Source organism: Haliotis asinina, chromosome 11 (genome assembly GCF_037392515.1).
Source record: "Haliotis asinina isolate JCU_RB_2024 chromosome 11, JCU_Hal_asi_v2, whole genome shotgun sequence".
Lineage (NCBI taxonomy): Eukaryota > Metazoa > Mollusca > Gastropoda > Lepetellida > Haliotidae > Haliotis > Haliotis asinina.
The window spans coordinates 16,695,370-16,714,538 of record NC_090290.1 but is presented as its reverse complement, the minus strand read 5'-3'; the positions used below and the strand labels follow the sequence as shown (position 1 = coordinate 16,714,538).

General features: G+C 40.2%; 1 protein-coding gene across 2 annotated transcripts in view; it reads right to left on the bottom strand.

Moving 5' to 3' along the window:
* Nucleotides 1-19,169, bottom strand: part of LOC137255889 (calcitonin gene-related peptide type 1 receptor-like) — a 98,703-nt gene that overhangs the window by 17,782 nt on the left and 61,752 nt on the right. For both annotated transcript variants that reach the window (XM_067793470.1, XM_067793471.1), the window contains exons 5-6: nucleotides 13,949-14,075; nucleotides 10,769-10,922 (exon numbers count right to left, since the gene is read on the bottom strand). In XM_067793470.1, the coding sequence (XP_067649571.1) occupies nucleotides 10,769-10,922; nucleotides 13,949-14,075 (281 nt within the window). The remainder of the gene's footprint in view (nucleotides 1-10,768; nucleotides 10,923-13,948; nucleotides 14,076-19,169) is intronic.

Here is a 19,169-nt window from a genome sequence, read left to right as displayed (position 1 = left end):
TCATCCATATGACGTTAAGATATTGAGTAACATCGCAATAGAGTATTATTAATTAGTTCAGATCAAATACAGATCTAGACACAAGTGACGACATCTGAATCCTAACACATATGAGGAGTCATTTTCTCCAGCAACATGAGCAAGAATTGTCATTAGGACCTTTCGATAGCTACAGCATCAGACTAATCTCGGAAGGTAATAGTCGTCAGTTATCTGACCAAACAAAAGGATGACGTCAAGTGTCTCTGCAGGGATGGCATTCTGAAATTTACCTTGCTATTTCTACAATTACAATGACCACAAAGGGACACCGGTGAGTCGTATGTAAGAGGTGCCACTATTCGACGTGCAGAGTGTCGTTCCTTGGTTGCATCAGACACCTATGTCATGTCATAGGTTACCTTACTCATGTGTCTAGGCGCGTCAGCATCCTAACTGTGCTTAGGTGGTTAACTTTGGAAAACTTCAGCAAAGACCTTTCGCGACAAGTCTACTTGTGACGGTATGCCTTAAATACAACCCAACGCAGTAAGATACCCAATTAAACTGCTCGCCTTTCCTTTAAAAAAAGTCCTGAGCCTTTATGATTCCTTCATTGTAACCTATTCAAACAGTTTTTCCCTTACGATATTCACAAGGATCCTGTTACGACGCAAATTGTAATATCACCGCGCAATTACAATTTGCGTCGTAACAGCCCGTATCGTCTGTTATTCCTTTACTGGGACAGAGCTGTAACTTCCTCAGATAAGTTATCCTTCGTGCACTCAACAAAGGCACAGAGGTTTTATAATTTCTTCACTTTATCATTTCTTCATATACTGAAATCAGTCGTAACCCGCAATATGCTCAACAAAGGCTCAGAGCCGTTTTTAATGCGGTGCTTATCTCACAGCTGACGCACATTTCTAATCGTATCTAATATATAGGATCATATCAGGTCAACATCCAATAAATAATCTACGTACGACAGCGAAGAACAGATCGGGATGTTGATTAATTAATTTCTGAAATGGTAATGGCATCTTTCACACACACTATATGGTCATTAATTCCAACTAATTAAATACATTTTGAGCTTGCATTCTGACAACAACTATCTAATATGGTGATTATTTTATAGTAGAAACGCAAGGGTTTAATCCCCTTTTGACAAACAACCATTAAGATAAAACCCCATTTGATCCAGATACCCGATGTAATGATTATAATTACGTGAAAATAATATGGTCTTAATCAAATTATTGGCGATTTGATGGAAATTTAATCACACTAAAAGAAACCCCTTTTAACAAACAATCATTAAAATAAATACCCATTTGACCCCCATAGATGCTGTAATGATAATGATCATAATCATTATCATTACCATATGATAATAATAAGCTCTGAATCAATTTGTTTTCGATTTGTTAGAAATGCAACTACACAAGAAAGCCTGACACCCCTGAATTGAAGACAAACATGCAAAAAATATGGCCTTCAACATGCGCTTCAACAACAAGTCATATTTTACATAAATATTCCACGCAAGATCATATCAGTCAAGATGAAAGGAGCCATGATCCCTTCAATAATTCAAGTCACACCACTGAGCTAACCATCTTTACCAATCTCGCAAAAGACCTTATGCCCAATGTTCCACGAATAAGACTCTCCAGAGGCAATTAGTAACATGGGTTTTTTTCTACACCACACAAAGGGAGCTGCATGTAGGATTCATTCGACAAATGAACCACATTTCAAATACTGAAATACTTTGTAAGGAACAGTTTTACAAATTTACAAAATTGAAAAATAAACGAGGAAAAGTATTGGGGAAGGAACCCATAAAATTACAACATTTGCAATAGTCAGCACATACTCTGTTAAAACGTATTTTCGACAGTACTGAATTGTCAAGCAATGATTAGCTTCCCTAGATGAAAATATTTTAAAATGGTTGCGTAATGGTTGCGCCATTATAGAGGGCGACGTTCGTAGTCTCCCGATGGTATCTGCTTAAGAGCTGCGGACACTGCTGGACGGCTACGAGCTGCAGAACACGGATCTTACTCATCATGTTAGCATCAGTCATAGATGCAATCTACACGATTGCGCCTGATATTGATTACTCTCTATGCTTCATAGACAGTCCTACATCAGGTCTGATATAAACCTGAGCATATAAAAGCAAGCATCAAGTAAACAATGAATAAATCAAGACTGTTTATATTTGTATCGAAAGTTTTATGAAACCTTTTTTGATGACCAACATAATTGGCGCCTGGGATGATTAAAACAAGCCGTTATGAATAAATGTCCAATTGCATTTCGTGTTTATTATGCAAAACCTGCTTGATCAATAGTATGACTGCAACAATTAATGTTCAAGATTTCTCATCAAAATATACAGCGTCAAAATTTTTAAAACATAGATCACAAGTTTGATAGATCGTTAAAATAATTCGTATTCTCGAGAAGGACCTTTTAGAGGCTGATGGAGCCATGAGGTCAGATGTAGACAAACAAACAAACAAACAAATGACAATAATGTTACGAGTGACGGATATAATTATCTAGACTTCCTGGGGACCTCGAGATGATATGAAGTTTCTATAGTGATCAACAAGGGTCATGGTGCCTTCCTGGCAAACACTGTCGAACTCAGCACGCTGGGGACCGTATTGAATGACTTTAATCAACCGTTCAATGCGTTCTTAGATCGTATGAGAAATGTTTGGCACTTAGGAACAATGTCAAGGTTTCTGTGATTTATGACCCCAATCAGTTGCCCTTGTCAACATGGATATCGACGGTGCTTATCGCCAGACATATTATATGATATCGGTCGATTGGGTGGTGATAAGGGATTAAAAATATTCAAAGTTGATGTATAACTGATCAACAGCGGATGCTGAGACAGATTCCGTTGGACTTTAAAGGCGAAATAGTGGTAACAGTTACATGATACTGCAAATATCAGTGATGATACGAGGTGTTCGCAAAAGATGAACCTCTCTTCACATAGCATCCGCCACTCACACAGTATCAAGAAAGTGTTTTCACCTAACGCTCCCTAACAAATGAGTACAAAGATTCTAATGAGTGACACTGCGAGAGTGAGAAGTACTAAATTTCTAAATAAGTACTACTTGTATTAAATCGTTACTCTGACAAAATCAGCTTGCTATCCCACTTGTGTTTGGAAAGGGATATTGCTATCGGAAGTTCCCGTCAACATCACACCCGATTCCCCTGCAACTGAGTGAGTGAGTTTAGTATTACGCCGCACTCAGCAATAGTCTAGCTTTATGGTGGCAGTCTGTAAATAATCGAGTCTGGACCAGACAATCCAGTGATTATGCATGAGCATCTGCGCAACTGGGAACCAATGACATGTGCCAACAAAGTCAGCGAACGTGACCACCCGATCCCGTTAGTTCGCTTCTCACGACAATCAGAGTCGCCCGTTTTGACAAGCATGGGTTGCTGAAGCCTGTTCTACTTCTAATTTTCAGCAACTGAGTGTCGCATGACGCGACTTACCTGACAGGGTGGTCAGTCAATTCAGTTCACAAAAAGAATCACCCACGGTGGTACAGGAAAAAACGTTTCCTAGCATAAGAATAATTTGCACTTTATATGATGACGGTTGCATTGTACCGAAAATTGGAGACAGTAGAACACTGTGACCGAAAAAAATGAATATTTAATTATAGACAAGATTAATGCAATCCGGCTTGGAAATTCGTGCATGTCATTGTACCCCTATCACGTTGATAGGTACTCATGATATCAATCACTAGGTTGTCTGGTACAGATTATTCACAGGCTCATATAGATGTGAGAAACAACAAGCAACTGAACAAAACAAAATATATATCATAAATATGCAGTTCTCCGGAGTATTACTACGAACGAGTATTCTCGAAGTTAATATCGCTGATACTGTAGTTTTTTATTTTATTTCAGCTCTCGGAGATGTCCAAATCTGACTTGTGTTCATGGGGAGAAACTGCCCTAAGAACTACCACCACTAACACCGACGTGTTATTATTGAAACAAATATTGATCATATGAAAACACGTGCCACTTTCACTTATTAGCATGATATCGGATATAACTCTTTTTTTATTTTTTTCCGACGAATGTCAACGGCGGACTCCAGGTATGCTTCCTAAGTGGAAGTGATTTATAGAATTTAAGCCCCGGCTGTCGTGTTGAATCAAGATTAGATACATTCATCACTGCATTATTAGGTTCATATAACTCAAAAGAGGTTGAAGACCTTTCGATTCCTACATACTGCTGTTGTTAATCTGTCATCCGATCTGTTCTACCCTTGAGGACTCTAGTTATAGAACTGAGACCGTTTTAGATACGTTTTTGCCCATTTCATGATCGGTTATAGTGAACATGAGATTCATCAAAGTGGTCGAAAGGTCATAAGGTCGATACATTACATCACTTTGGGCTCGCGATCCTACGAAACCGAAGTAGTTTTCCACACGACGTTTAGCCCAGTTCATTCAAATCTGAAAATATTATTTTTCACACAATTGCAAAGCATTGAATTTGATCGAAGCTTTATTACATATGATTTCTGTTTATGGAAATATGTATGCGCGGCCAGTGTGAAGCCTGGGTTTTCACAAAAGGAAGTCATTATATTCATGTAGTTATATCGAGGTCAGTATGTCAGCTCAGTAATCTCAGTGATGGGTTTCTTTAATCTAGAGGAGGCATATGTTTGGTGTATCCTATCTTTGTACACTGAAAGGCCATTGTGACATTCTCCTCTCTTTCTGAAAGCTACAACTTCGTGTTCATTCTACATCAACTGGCATCTGCCTCACTTTACATAGCAGTTGTAAATGTGTTTGTAGTTTAGATGGTGATGCATCCAATGAATGAGAACGTATTTTTTCTTTGAGAAGGTCACACAAATGTACGTAATTCCTCCATGTTGCCCTTTAGATGCTGCAGCATCAGTGAAGACTGAGATGAAACATCGAAACAGATACCATTATGTCAATGAAGTATTCCTGTTAGATAAGATCAGAAGCATCTTACGGAAATCTCGCATAGACTGAATCCATAACCAAACGCTGAATTCATCATCTCACAAGGTCACCCATCAAAAAGTCTTTTAAGTCTCATTTTTCATTTTTATCAAAGTCTGTATCGAAGTGTTCTAATAACACATTTATGTCACGGTTTTGTGGCTTTGTGTGAAGAGAACGGCTCGTGGTAGACATACAAAGGAGTGAGGAGAAAGGCTGGTAATGGAAATGTGTGAGGAGAATGTTTCAGAGATGACCTTGTTTGAGGAAAATGGTTCGCGATAATCTTGTGTGAGGAGAATTTCCCAGTGATGGCCTTGTGTGGGGAGAATTTTCCAGTGATGATCTTGTGTGAAGAGAATTTTCCAGTGATGGCCTTGGGTGAGGAGAATTTTCCAGTGATTACCTTGTGTGAGGAGAATTTCCCAGTGATGGCCTTGTGTGAGGAGAATAGCACAGTGGTGGCTTTGTGTAAGGAGTGTGGTCCAGGGGTGGCCTAATGTAAGCAGAATGGTTCCTTACTTGCCTTGAAATGGGCATATGCCTCGTGATGGCCTTGTGTGAGAACAGGTCAGTGTTGGCCCTGTGTGGAAAAGTGATGGATTCGGGTAGGGCGTATGAGAAAGGCACGTGATAGCCCTATGTGAAGAGATAAGTTCACTGATGTCCTCGTGTGAGGCGTGCAGCACGGTGATGGTCTTGTGTGCAGCGTATGGCTTGGAAATGGCCTTATGTAAGGAATATGGTTCGGTGATGACCGTGTGTGAAGAGAACGGTTCAGTGATGGAGTTGTGTGAGGTGGTTTAGTGGCGGCCGTGTAAGGGATATATTGCTCATGATGGCCTTGCAAGGGACGCTGGCTATTTAATGCTCTGAAATAATATATTCTGACGAATTCATGCCCGTGCTCGAAATGGTAAGAGACCCAGGGATATTTATGGAACATGGTGAGAATACATTCCCCCCGATAGAGAAAGATGACGTGAGACACGTCCATACGTTTCCACAACATGGATTCTGAAGTGTGATGCATGACGTAGCCTCACAGAGGCTGACAGGGGCCTAATTCTTCAAACGAATTGACGAGTATTCGATATGGATCTGGAATACATTATCATCGGTAATCACTCAAACACACGGCATACATCTTTTGAATATTTGTAAGAGTTGATATATAGTGATGAGACGAACTATATCGGACTAAAGCTACCTTTAATCTTCTGAAATATTCTCGGCTTATTGAATATGTGAATAGACATCATTTCGTCAGAAAGCATTTTGATCAGAAAGGCGACATATTTCCTCCCGTTTTACAAGATCAAAGAGCATATTTCATGTCATTTCCTGGAATTGTTGTAAAGGGTATATACGAATGCAAACAGAGGCACATTGTCAGAGTATAGGAATTACTTTAACCCTTTACAACCTGTCGAAAAGACACTGGCCGATTACTATGCTGATAGCAGGGGCGATTATATCGGAGCGCCAGGACATTTGTAACGTGATGGTTAATCAATAGTCGGCAAAATGACTGCTATTGACAGTGACTTTATGATGTATCAGCCCGTGAAGATCCAGGTCAGAATTGATCTTCAGCTATCCATGTCAGTAGTAAGAGGCGGCTATCGGAATTGAATGTCAGACTCGCTCACTTGGCTGGGGCATGTCATCGCATTAGAACTGCCTAGATCGGTGAAAATTTCAGTCACTGGATATTCTGGTCCAGACCTCATTGTGTCGCCACAAATCTGGAATGTTACTGATTGCAGTGTTAGCAGGAAAGCGAACATACAAACGATCCAACCTGAGAGCAGGTGATTGTTTGCAACCATACACAAGCCAAATCAGATAAAAGAACGCAAAATGCAAAGGAACCCGAGTTTTGCTGCAAAACAACACTAGACAATAACTAAACTCGACTATCTGACATTTACAATTATAAGATTAGCAACCATCCCCCGTTCATTTGTGTTTCTATGTATCACTGAAACTAGAGATAAAACTTCGTGGAGCAAAGAGATTGTCACATAATTTTACAAGTTTTACTCATTCCTTACGCTTGATGAACAATGTAATGATAAAACGTCATCATGAAAAAAACACGCTTTAAAAAAGCCAAAACACTTATCGATGAACTGTAAGTCTGACTTCGACCTCAAAGTCGACCGTTTAATAAAAAACACGTTAATTGTGGGCGGGATGGCCATGTGAACATCTGATCAATTTCAGTACATCCGTTCGGAATCTCTAAGACATGTCGTCGATAGAAGCGAATAAATCACACAGCTAAACCCTCCGAGTAGTGAGACTGGCTTTCCAAACGCAAAGCTTTTGTGTGACCATTTTACGTAATTGTTATCGCGGTGTTACTTGTTTAGGTCTCTTGCATTAATGAGCTGAAATTAATATTTACTTTGTTTATTTGTTGTTTAGCTTATCAATGTTCCAGTTATATGGGGGCGGTCTGTAAATAATCGAATCTGAACCGACACGTGAAGGTCCGGGTTAGGTTAGGCCTTCAGCAACCCATCCGTGCCATAAAAGGTGCCTATGCTTGTCGTAAGAGGCGACTAACGGGATTGGGTGGAAGGCTTGCTGACTTGGTAGACACGTGTCACCGATTCCTAATTGCGCAGATCGATGCTCATACTGTTAACCACAACAACAATTATTTAAAGGTGAAATATTGCTGAGTGCGGCGTAAAATTAAACTCAACCACTCATTCACATCTGAACTAGACAATTCACTGATCAACAGCATGAGCACCGACCTACGCAACTGTTATACGATGACATGTGTCAAACATGTCAGCGAGCCTGACCACCTGATCCCGCTAGTCGACTATTACGGCAAGCATGGGTTGCTAAAGACCAAATCGTACCCTGATCTTCGTTCGTTGTATTAACATGATAAATGAATGCGCTACAGATGTCATCCTAGGGTTGAGTTACGATGTACGTTGGGAAGCCTTTTTCAGCACCTTCAAAATTGCACTTTCCGTTGTTTTTAAGGGGTGCTGTCCATTTAAGCAACTGGCGCAAACATTGATTTTATACCGTTCTGTTGATGTAGACTATCTTTCTGCCGATCAATGGATTATCTGGTCCACACTTGATTATACCTAAGCAAGAAACAACCTAGTAAATCAAACATACCTGGGTGATCAACTGATAGGAACCATCAGCATTGATATCTTGTTACATGGCAATGAGTGAGTGAGTATGGAAGTACGCCGCATTGAGCAATATTCCAGCAATATGGCTATCCCACTTCATCGAGCACCAGCAATGAGGGGACACCGCGAACGGGCTTCGCACATTGTACCAAAAAGCATGTGGGAAATCAAAGCCGGACCTTCGGCGCAGCGAGCGAACGCTTTAACCAACAGGTTACCAATCCACCCCTAGACGATAATGAAGACATACTTTGTATATATCAACCGATGACGGAAAGATAAGCTGGTCCAAATGACTTGAACATTTACAATGATCAATATTTTTTTCCAAATTACTGATTTTGTAAGTACGGTTTCAAGATTATGATGGAGCGTGTGTTGTCCAAAATAACGAGCAAAAAGTGACACGGAACCCTACCCATGTGCAAAACTGATATGTTTCTGCATGATGGAATGACTGCCTATTTCTAGTATTGATCATAAGAATGCAATTACAGAGTGATGGACGTATTCGGAGGATATTCTTGTATATCGACGTAAAAAACTGTACCCCTCACTGATCAACGTTAAAAGACATCCTCACACAATGCATTACCCAGAAATGTTTTTATCCAAGGTTTGCCAATGTCAGCGCGAGTAATCACAGGGCCAAGGAGGGCGGAATTCGTGTTAGTGCAAGGGCAATGGATCTGAATCCGCCATTTTGGACATTGCCATTACTCTCGACCTCTCTCAAGCCTCAGCTAATCTGCGTCATCCTACTTATAAAGTTGGTCCAAAGGACGCAACATGGTATTTTAATCTTAATTACAGTGAAGTTAATAGCGTTCGTTCGAGATGCTTTGATAATTATGGATTTACAGTCGTGAATAACACGAGGGTCAATAAGTTCATGGCTCGAGGCTATTTAGCTTGTAATGTTCAGCTATTCGATCTCTACCTATCGTGCAGTCATGTATGTCACATACGTAACTATTACAGTTTACTGATTTTAATTTAACGTCGATTGAATCGGGGGTTAAGGAGTTCTAACATATTGCTTCTCGCGTCTTGATTGATTTAGAACACCCATCTCATTTGGATATATATATATTGAATATACGTTTGCCATCATTTCCACACAGATTAGCTCTCTGATTTTCGAAAACGTTTACATTTAAGGTTACACAAATGATTTGCATCATATCCCAAATTCCAGACTATAATGGGGAACACGGACTTTGTATCGCATTTCCATTGCGTAAGGAGGGATTATAATGCCTTAGTAAAGCGAAACCAGTTTACCAAAATCAAACTGGTTGTTGTGCAATGCGACTTATACTGGTGAGACTTGTCGTGTAACACCCTACTGTGGTGTTCATGATATCAATCACTGATGTATCCGGTCCTGCCTTGAGAGTCAGCATGCGTGAATAGATTGCGGAACAATTTAACTTTCCAAATTCAAACTGGGTGTGGTGCAGTGCGATGCATGGTTCTGTTGGGAGACTTGTTGATGGCTTACTAGCATCCTACTCCTAACTTCAGTACATTACAATGGATGACAGGGAAGTATCAGTCTCCACTTTACTGCCGAAACACTTTCCTCTGGTCGGAAAGGAAAATATAGTGAGAGATATGGATCACTGATGACACCAGGAGTTCGCGAAATGGGTAAGCAACCGCCATTCACTCAGTATGCATACACATTTTGTGTTCGTTTCCAAAGCCTTTTAAAAGACGTTAAAATATGGTACTTGTTGGTCTCTGGCGCTCAGTGTGTCAGTTTACCTGCGGCGTGGTATCTCAGTGAGCTGCCACTATGAAACCAGCATAAGTCTAATGTCTTCTAGCGGAATTTAGAAGTTTTTATATATGATCTAGATCTTTTATGGAAAACAGTCTTATAATTCTTTTCATTCTTTGAAAGAATATTTACCCATAAAAGATCTTGGAGCATAAGTCTGGACTAGTAAATGCACGTCGTCATATGGGACGTTAAACCCCATTTCACAGCACCATCTACGCCCGACCCCGATTTCTCGAAACAAACTCAAGTATGAGTTTTGACTTAAGTTCAAGTTTTTGCTCAAATTTGAGAAACTGCAGGAACACGCATTTTCCAGAATGAAAGGAAATTGGTATCCAGTTCAAACATAGTAGACAATCTGAATTTGGTGGACAAATTTCTTTTAGTCTAAAAGATGCTGTTGAGTTAAAAATTCAGATGTTTCAAATTGTCAAACTCACTTTGAGATTTGAGTTAAAACTTAAGTTTGTTTCGAGAAATAGGGCCCCGGTCTGCTTAACCTGCGATTCGTCAGGACCTGTAAATAATTTAAGCTGAACAAGACAACCACATGATGACCAGACAATTCAGTGAAAGGGAATTTCTGTTTACATCAATCGTGATGTGCAGACTTCTTGGCTATCTGCTAAATACAGAACATCATCAGGAAGCAGAACACTCAAGGTATTGTCACGACCGGAATCCCTGAGCTATATCCGTCGTTAGTCCTACGGTTCTATTTCAATGATTATTTTATGCGGAACTATTGAGTGACTTACCCCATCCGATAATGAGAATGACAACCATCAGAGCTTTTCCGGTCCTGAAGGCTTGCACCATTATAGTGTGGAGATACAGACCCTCACAGAACATCCAGGCGAAGTTGGACACGGTACAGTACTGAGCAGTGACATGTAAAACCTTACACCAAGCCTGGAACATAGAATTGATAACTAATTAAACGAGATATAATGACCAACACGTTATGGTATAAATATGTTTCACAGTGACTCTGGCGAGTTTTTTTTTTTCTTTGTCTTTTTCTTTTCTCTTTTGCTTTCTTTTTTTTCTCCTTTTTTTTAAACCTACGAATTTGGTGCTACTGTACGTATCAGGGGGAACATATGATTCAAACCAATGAGATCCGGACACAACTAAGGGACGCAACCTTACAGACCCTATTACTCCTATTTGGTTTATTCGAGGTAATAGCAATTCTGAAGGATTTAAACAAAACGGTACCATTAATAACCCATCAAAATAAAGTTACATCGAAAGATAGAATCTTCTGATATTCTACAATAAATATTAGAAAATAACCTGTCAAATGGAAACAGCCAAAACAAATTAATGCACTTATGATCCATCGTGGCAAGCGGATGCGTTATCACTGCCTCAAGCAAGAAATGCAAAACAGGATCGTAATTGGGACTCCAGAATATGTCCAGGAAATCGTTAAGCTCCTAGAAATATTAATTGGAACAAGAGTGAACAATATCCAACAGAAAAGATGCACATATTCTCGAACACCTGGTGTCTTCTCTGACAGGGATAGCTTCGGAAGTGGAATGTGATCAGTCAGGAAATAATAATCCATGAAAGTTATATTACACCAAATCAGATTCTGTAGTTTAAGAAATAGATGTCTTAGTCTTTCGTAACCTTCGGCACAGACAGAATCTTCTGGCAGCGGTGATTGGTGACTTTAAATGTACATCCATCCAGTAGTGAGTGAGTCATTATTTAACGTCACACAGGCAATATTTCAGCCATATCGTGACGAGCATCCATCCAGTAATTACAACTATCCATATTGTTCAATAGTTAGTGCTGCCTTTTCTAAAAAAGATGATTTATACTGAATTTGTGCTGACTATTTAGTTGGAGACATTAGTGATGCACTGGGGTTTGTTCAACTTCCTGTATTCGGAAAAGGAATAGGTTAACCTGGCTATATTAAGCATACCGTAATATATTTTAACTTACTGACTTACCAGATGATAAATCTTCAATTGTACCGATTACTATTATTTTCACTGTTTTCTCTTCCTAAATTGTTTGAGGGATTGCTAAATCAATCGTCAAACATATACCAGTATGCAGCTGAAGCACACTACCTACGATTGTCTCAAAACACTATTAAGTATGCGGCTAACTGCATGAAACGCCCAAACTCTTAAATGATTTTACCAGTATCTGCTCCACTAAGACTAAGGAGGGGCAAGGAAATGTCAAATTATTTGAACGCACGACAACGGGATATCATGCAGGGATATTGGACGATAGCTGGACATTCACCACACCGTTATAAGTCGACTCGTTCAAAAACTCCGTCAAACCAACACGTCTTGAGGTACCTTTGGTTCCCAAATAGACGTCTGTGCAATAGGACTCCGCTTAAAGGCACATGGGTTTAAAGGCAAGAAGGGTCATCAAGTGTCCAGTCTTGACCAATCTTCACAAGAGGGCACATTTGGTGTGGTTTTTACCCAGACGTTATTGGAATTTGACGTCGTGGATGAAGGTGCCTTAGTGGGAAAAGATTCACATTTTATTGCAAGTCACGGACGGGCGCCAGCTATTCTAAATGACCAAGAATGGTGCTTTTGACCTTAAGAACACCAGAGTATCAGTTCCTCACGGTGGTGGATCTGTCACTCTCTGGGATTGTCTCTCATCTAAATATAAACTGGACTTGGTAACTGTTCGTGGAAATCTCAATGGCGGCGACCACATCTGTGACACCCTGGATCCTGTTCTTGTGCCACATTTTGATAACCATCCCTTAGCCACTCGCCCTCTGTTTACGCGTGACAACGATCGACCGCATTTTTCCCGACTTGTGACAGTTTTTCTCCATCAAAGCTGCAACCAAACATTGCCTGCTATGAGCCCGGATCTGAACCCAAAGGAGCCTGTCTGGGGCATTCTTGGAAACACTGGATCCGCCTGTACAAGATCTGGCATGTTTTGAAGCAACGTTGCACCAGAAGCGGCAGCAGCTACATCTGGACCGAGTCACGAGAAGCATGACGACGAGGGTCAAAGCAGTCACCCTACCACAACATGGATATAAACGTGGTGAGAAACGATAGCCTCTACCATTTTGGAACGCTGCATGCCCGTAGTTGTACAGGGATACATTTTGCTCACAAAACATCCTTGACGTTTTCTCGTCACACCTTGTAAATTAAGATATTGCACATTTCCATGATGTTGTTATTATTGTTTGGTCCAAAATGTCATTTAACAAGATACAATGCGGTTTATGCTTTCCAGAATACATACTACTAGCAATGGTTGCTCGGCTTCATGCCAGTATGAAACAATCGGGACAAGGCTGCCTAATTAACGTCCATGTACATGTATACATTTCATGGCTGTTAACGATCTGCAAATTTTCAAGGCAATAAGACGTTACTATGGACACATATGGGAAAGCATTTGGTTTTGGGTAGCACAGTGCAACGCATAGATTTACAAACATTGTAGTCGTCTGGAAGTAGGAAAATAGTGTCTCACAACGGAATTTCTGACAAGAGGACTGGTATTTTCTTCCGTAATAGCACAGGGTGGTATAATATCTAAGTAAGTTGTAAGCTGAACGAGGGTAATGTAAAAGAAAATTAATGGAGATACATCGTCCTGCGGGGAACTAAGGGATTTTGAGGATTCATGTTAGCAACCAAGTAGTTTCAGGATATTGCTTTTGGGGACCCCCGGCACATATTTTCAGAACATCCGTTTAACATACGTGTTTCAAACCGGTGTCAAATTGTTCCACTTCCCGTTTGAAAATGAGTCTTGACAAAAAATGAGTCAAGAGGAGTCTTACTATCTCCAATGTCCCAGAGATTCGTTATTTTTTAATGATCACGGTAGTGTCATTCCCTAACTGTTGGAATGGTTTGTCGGCATTTGGCACCGACTCGGTGGCATGTATCATTGTATAGACTTACCGGGTTTTCCACAAGGACAGTTCCGTCCAGGGTGACCAGGGTGTAATATAGGATCCAAGCTACTCCCGTCAACAGGTAAGAGATGAACATGTTCTTATGAATGGTAATGCGTTCACATCTCAGCTGTCTGGAAGAGAGAGTAAGTGAGTTTAGATTTATGCCGCGTGTAGCCATATTCCAGTACCCCCGTGCCATCACGGCGAGGACAACGGAAATAACTTTTAGATATTGCACCTTTATGGGTATCGAACTCTAGTCTGAGCAAATGCTTTCAAACGTAGGCCACCCAAACACCGATCAGGAACAAGGAATTAACAGTGCATGATAGAGTGACTAGCAGCTAGTTTCCAGTGCGCCAAACTAATTGCAGTTAAACGTACTAGACTACTTTGGTTTTGCATTGCAGAGTTTAGCGAATGAGCGAGTATGCTTTTACGACGCTCTAACACTGTTCCAATAATACGTTAGTACTTGACTGCAGACGTTGTACCCATAATGGGAGTCGAACCCTGTGCTCCGGCGTGACTAGCGAAAGTTTCAACCACTAAACTACCACGCCCTCCTCACCCTACACCCCTTTATTACAGATGACTTTAATACTGCAACTAAATAAGAACTAAACAACATGATGTTGTTCACTGGATTGTGTGATCCAGACTTGGGCGTTAAACAACAAACAAAAACAGAATGGGATCAAGCCAATGTCATAAAGAGTTTTCAGTAGAAGACAAAATACATATTTTTAGTTTTGACCTCACTGGACATGCTGTAGTAGTACATTTACTCTTGAAAAGAAAATTATTAAAATATCAGTTGCTTCATGTCGTAGGGTATACCAGAACATTAATGTAGACCTTCATTTGCCGCTACCAGACGAGCAGGAAAAGCTCAAGACTGTCTTGTTGCCAACTTTGACGGATCAAAATGAAATCTGTTGAGTCCCTGTAGTGTAGTTCGTTGCAGTCGTAAGACCTAATCTTGACAGTGACAAACAGGTATAGATTACAGAGAAACACAAGCTGGGAACGCTAGCTGAATATGTTGATACAATGTCAGAGTGACACGCATTTCTCGCATTGTGAGTTGTAAATCAGACTAGCGTTCAACAATATGTGTCATAAAAGGAAAATCGATTTTGTATTATAAGAAAAGAAGCACCACATCAAGTAGATCTATTCATGAACTGTATTTTTATAGGAGATTGTTCTGCGTATAAGATACCCGCGGGGACATTGTTATTTTGGTGGGCTCTAGATAATTGCATAAGATATTACGAGATCATTCCCGTACACAAGGGCATCTTCAGATCTACGGGAAGAAAACATACTTTCGATATTAGCAAAGTGAGTGAGTGAGTGAGTGAGTTTACGCCGTCCTTAGCACAATTGCGCAACATCAGAGCGGGGGACACCAGAAGTGGGCTTCCTACATTTGCACATCTGGGGAAACGATCACCTGCCTTCGACGTGACGAGTGGACGTCATAACCACTAGGCTACCCTTGTACCCTGTTAGTAAAGTAAATTTATCAACTAAAGACGTAACTCTAAGCGCCAAAATACCCACAAAACCCTTTTAATTTCATAATCATATAATCACATACCTTCAAAAGACCTTTGTTATGAACACTTCAAACTTTACGATCAAATGGGTATCTCCAAAGTACACTTGTTGAATTATACTGTAAGATGGCGGAATGTGGCGGAATATATGCTCCAATAACATTCAGTGATTTGGTTTGTTGATTTCTAGGCGTTGGATGAACGGGAAAACCGCGTAGTGTTTGTTCAATTACCTCTGTGGACTTGAAAATTACAGCGGTCCCGTTACAGAATTGACAGTTCCTCATTTCTCACCCATAATTATCACGTTATGTTTGCGGATTTAACACAGTATGCCTGTGTTCGTCCCTCGATTTATTTACAGTACATGTACGGGATAGAGCGTTATGACTACGGTATTAACACCTTTCACTTACCAGACTATCGCATTATGTTTGCAGAATTAAACCGCACGCTAGCAAATTTACCGTGAATTGACACTGCATAAGCGGATAGAACGTCTCTTACTGACTTCAGACTTTCGACACACAGGCATAAATGAAGATCATCTCATTTATCATTAGCTCGCCTCAGGTGATGATGATGTCCGGAAAATGTTCAAATATAAGAATGCTATTGGGCATTTGTAAATGATGAACAAGTGTACTATATGTATTTATGTGACAATTTTGTAGAATGATACAATTTGCAATTCAGCTGTCCGTTTCTGAGTCAAACGGACTATAGGCTTACTGCACAACGACAGTGCATATAATCGTTGTTGTTTAAAAAATTGGAGAAGGGTAATTAGGAAACAAACCATAGTCATTTAAGACTAGTCTTCATATACTGTATCTTTCATTCTCACTTTTAAGATCCTTGTCTGAAAGACATATAATGGGAAAAGTTTGCTATGAGTCATAAACTTAAATCACCATAATCGTATTGGTGTCATAGGACTTGCATATCGGGTTATCAGATATGAGGTGTATTTAATGTATCATCCCTACGTCAAAGACTTACTGGACATACAGGCATAGAAAAAGCTCAATGAACCTTGTGTGGGTGTTGTATTTCAAGCTCCGGGATTATTCTCATGCTATCCTGAGATGTCGCCAAAGGTGACGATTGACGACAGTGTTCTTCCTTTGCAACCTCTCAGCATATTACAACAGCGTGAGAAAAATATAGTCTTGGCTAGACAGTATATGAATAATCATGGAAGACACTAAATTTACAAAATCATAAATAAATAGGCAGCATAATATTTCTATTCATTCCTATCTGAATTTCTGTTCATTGTAATCCATAACAATGTACTTCCGTACGACCTTTTTATCAGTACAGTAGAGATAACAGTGACACGAACACACTAATGGAGTTAAGATTAAGCCATTTAACGTTAACATTGATACTCCTAACACTGATACTCCCAAAGTGGCCATACTCCTCGGCTAACTGGAAATGACAACTATCTACAGAAATCTCTCCACGGTGGTGCTTTGGGTCAAATGTTTTGAAACGTCCCATCAGGAACATATTCATTCAGAAGAGGTTCATTTTCTTTTGATCTTCATTCGAGGCACGCGACTCCTTGATCATGCTGATTTGTTCTCATGAGTATAGATCATGATAAGGTTGTCTTGTACCCAGTGAGAAATGAATTCTGGGGCCTTAATTCGGTGAGGGGCAAAATACAGAAAATTTGTGTTTGGTGGTGATTTATAACTTCAAATATACCCTTATTGTATTCAGATAGCGTACGTACAGTCACGCATGCATCGAATATGTCAGTTTCCTGTAGGAGTACTATTTGTTTGTTTATATCTTGTTTAACGCCGCTATTAGCAACGTTTCAGCTGTATTCTGGTGATCTGTAAATAATCGAGTTTGGAACATACAATCGAGTGATAAACGTTATGGACATCCATTTACGCGGCTCGGATGCGGTGACATGTGTTACCCGTCAGTGAACCTCACCACCCGATGCTTTAAACCATGAGTTAATGAAGACAAAATTTAACCCAGATCTTCATGGGTGCAAGGAAACCAACAATCAAAGACATGCTTTCATGTACACAACTGGTGCCTGTATAATGTTAAGCCTTACACAATAGCCTAGGTAATACTATGAGTTAATAGATTATATGTCTGTGAGGACATGGTTTTAGTGTATTTGGCGAAGGATTGGCGTGCTGGATTATGCTGACAATTTCTGGTGTCAATAATTTCCATTTCATTCATAAAAAATCATGACTTCTATGTGCCTTTGATGCATCAGCGGAAAATGGTTATTATCTGGGGGAGAAAGCTCGCACCTAGTGGCTTCCTATTCAGTTCTTTGGCGTTGTAAAGACATGTGGAATCCGAATGCTACAGATGATGGTGAATCAAAGCCCCAATCAAGTGTTGCAGCCATGACATGCATTCTGCTGGTGGAACAACACCTTGTGTGGGTTTCCTCGATGTTTGGCCTTGATATACTTCGCATTTGTAAGAGCAAATTAGCGTAATTTTAACAAATAATGGCCTGACCTTTGGTGAGATAATCCACTTTCAGGATTTCCTAGGAGTACAAGAAATCTGAAGCCATCACCTTGCCAACTGATGGAATTCGAACACACTTTCTTTCGACGGAAGAGGAGACTTGTTTCCACAGGTTTCTCTGTTATTGATCAGTTTCTGTCTTAAACCAGGGAACGACAATAACCAATGGTCAGGTTCATTTGAACCTGAATTCTGAAATATTAGTCATATTCACTCCTCATAATATTGTCGCCTCGTTTTGGCGGCATGTATAGTCCGTTTGGCTCCAAAGCAGACCGATGAATTGCAGTGTAGCTCGAAAACCAATAAACATAACATACTCACTGAAACGCCGATCATAATCCGGACATCATACCAACTCTGTGTGGTTTTTCGAGAATATTTTGTCCTTAAAATGAGAAAGTTGTTTAACAAACTATCGTGAAAATATTGACACAGTTCACTATTTGTTACGAGGGGGAGTGTGGAGAAAGGGACAGACAGGTGTGCGAGAAAGCATGGAGACAGCACTGCACAAGTTAATGCATAAATACCTTTCTCGGCAATTGTGCTTCTCGAACACCTGGCTGTGCCTTTTTCTGCACTCCTCCCTCGTAAAAAACAGTGAACTGTGTCAATATCTTAATGACAGTCTATCAAACAACGTTTTTTAGGATAGGACACAGATTCTGCAAAAAAAACTTACAGAGTTGGTGTGATGTCTTGCTTATGATCAGCGCTCCATTGAGTATGTTATGCTTATATACGTTTTTGAGTTACATTGCAATTCATCGGTCCCGCTTTCGAGCCAAACGGATTGTAGTGGCCCATTGATCATTCATAACTATGTGACATATTTTAACACTTGGCAGCTGAAGGTTTTCCAGATCTTCAATCATCTTCGTGACAATCTCTTCGTCTGCTTTCGTGTTTGGTGACGTATGGCTTTACCGTCTGCAAGATTGCATATTGTTCCTCTATATACACGAGGTTCACTCATTCTTCGGAACTCAGAATAGAACTGTCCATTCTCATCTCCGATGGTTCTACGCACGGACAAAATGTGATATCACTGTATGCAACAAGGTAGTGCCAGTCAATCTACCAAAGTTGGTAAAAGAAACCTCGGCCTTTAGAACCTCGACGTTTGGTAGA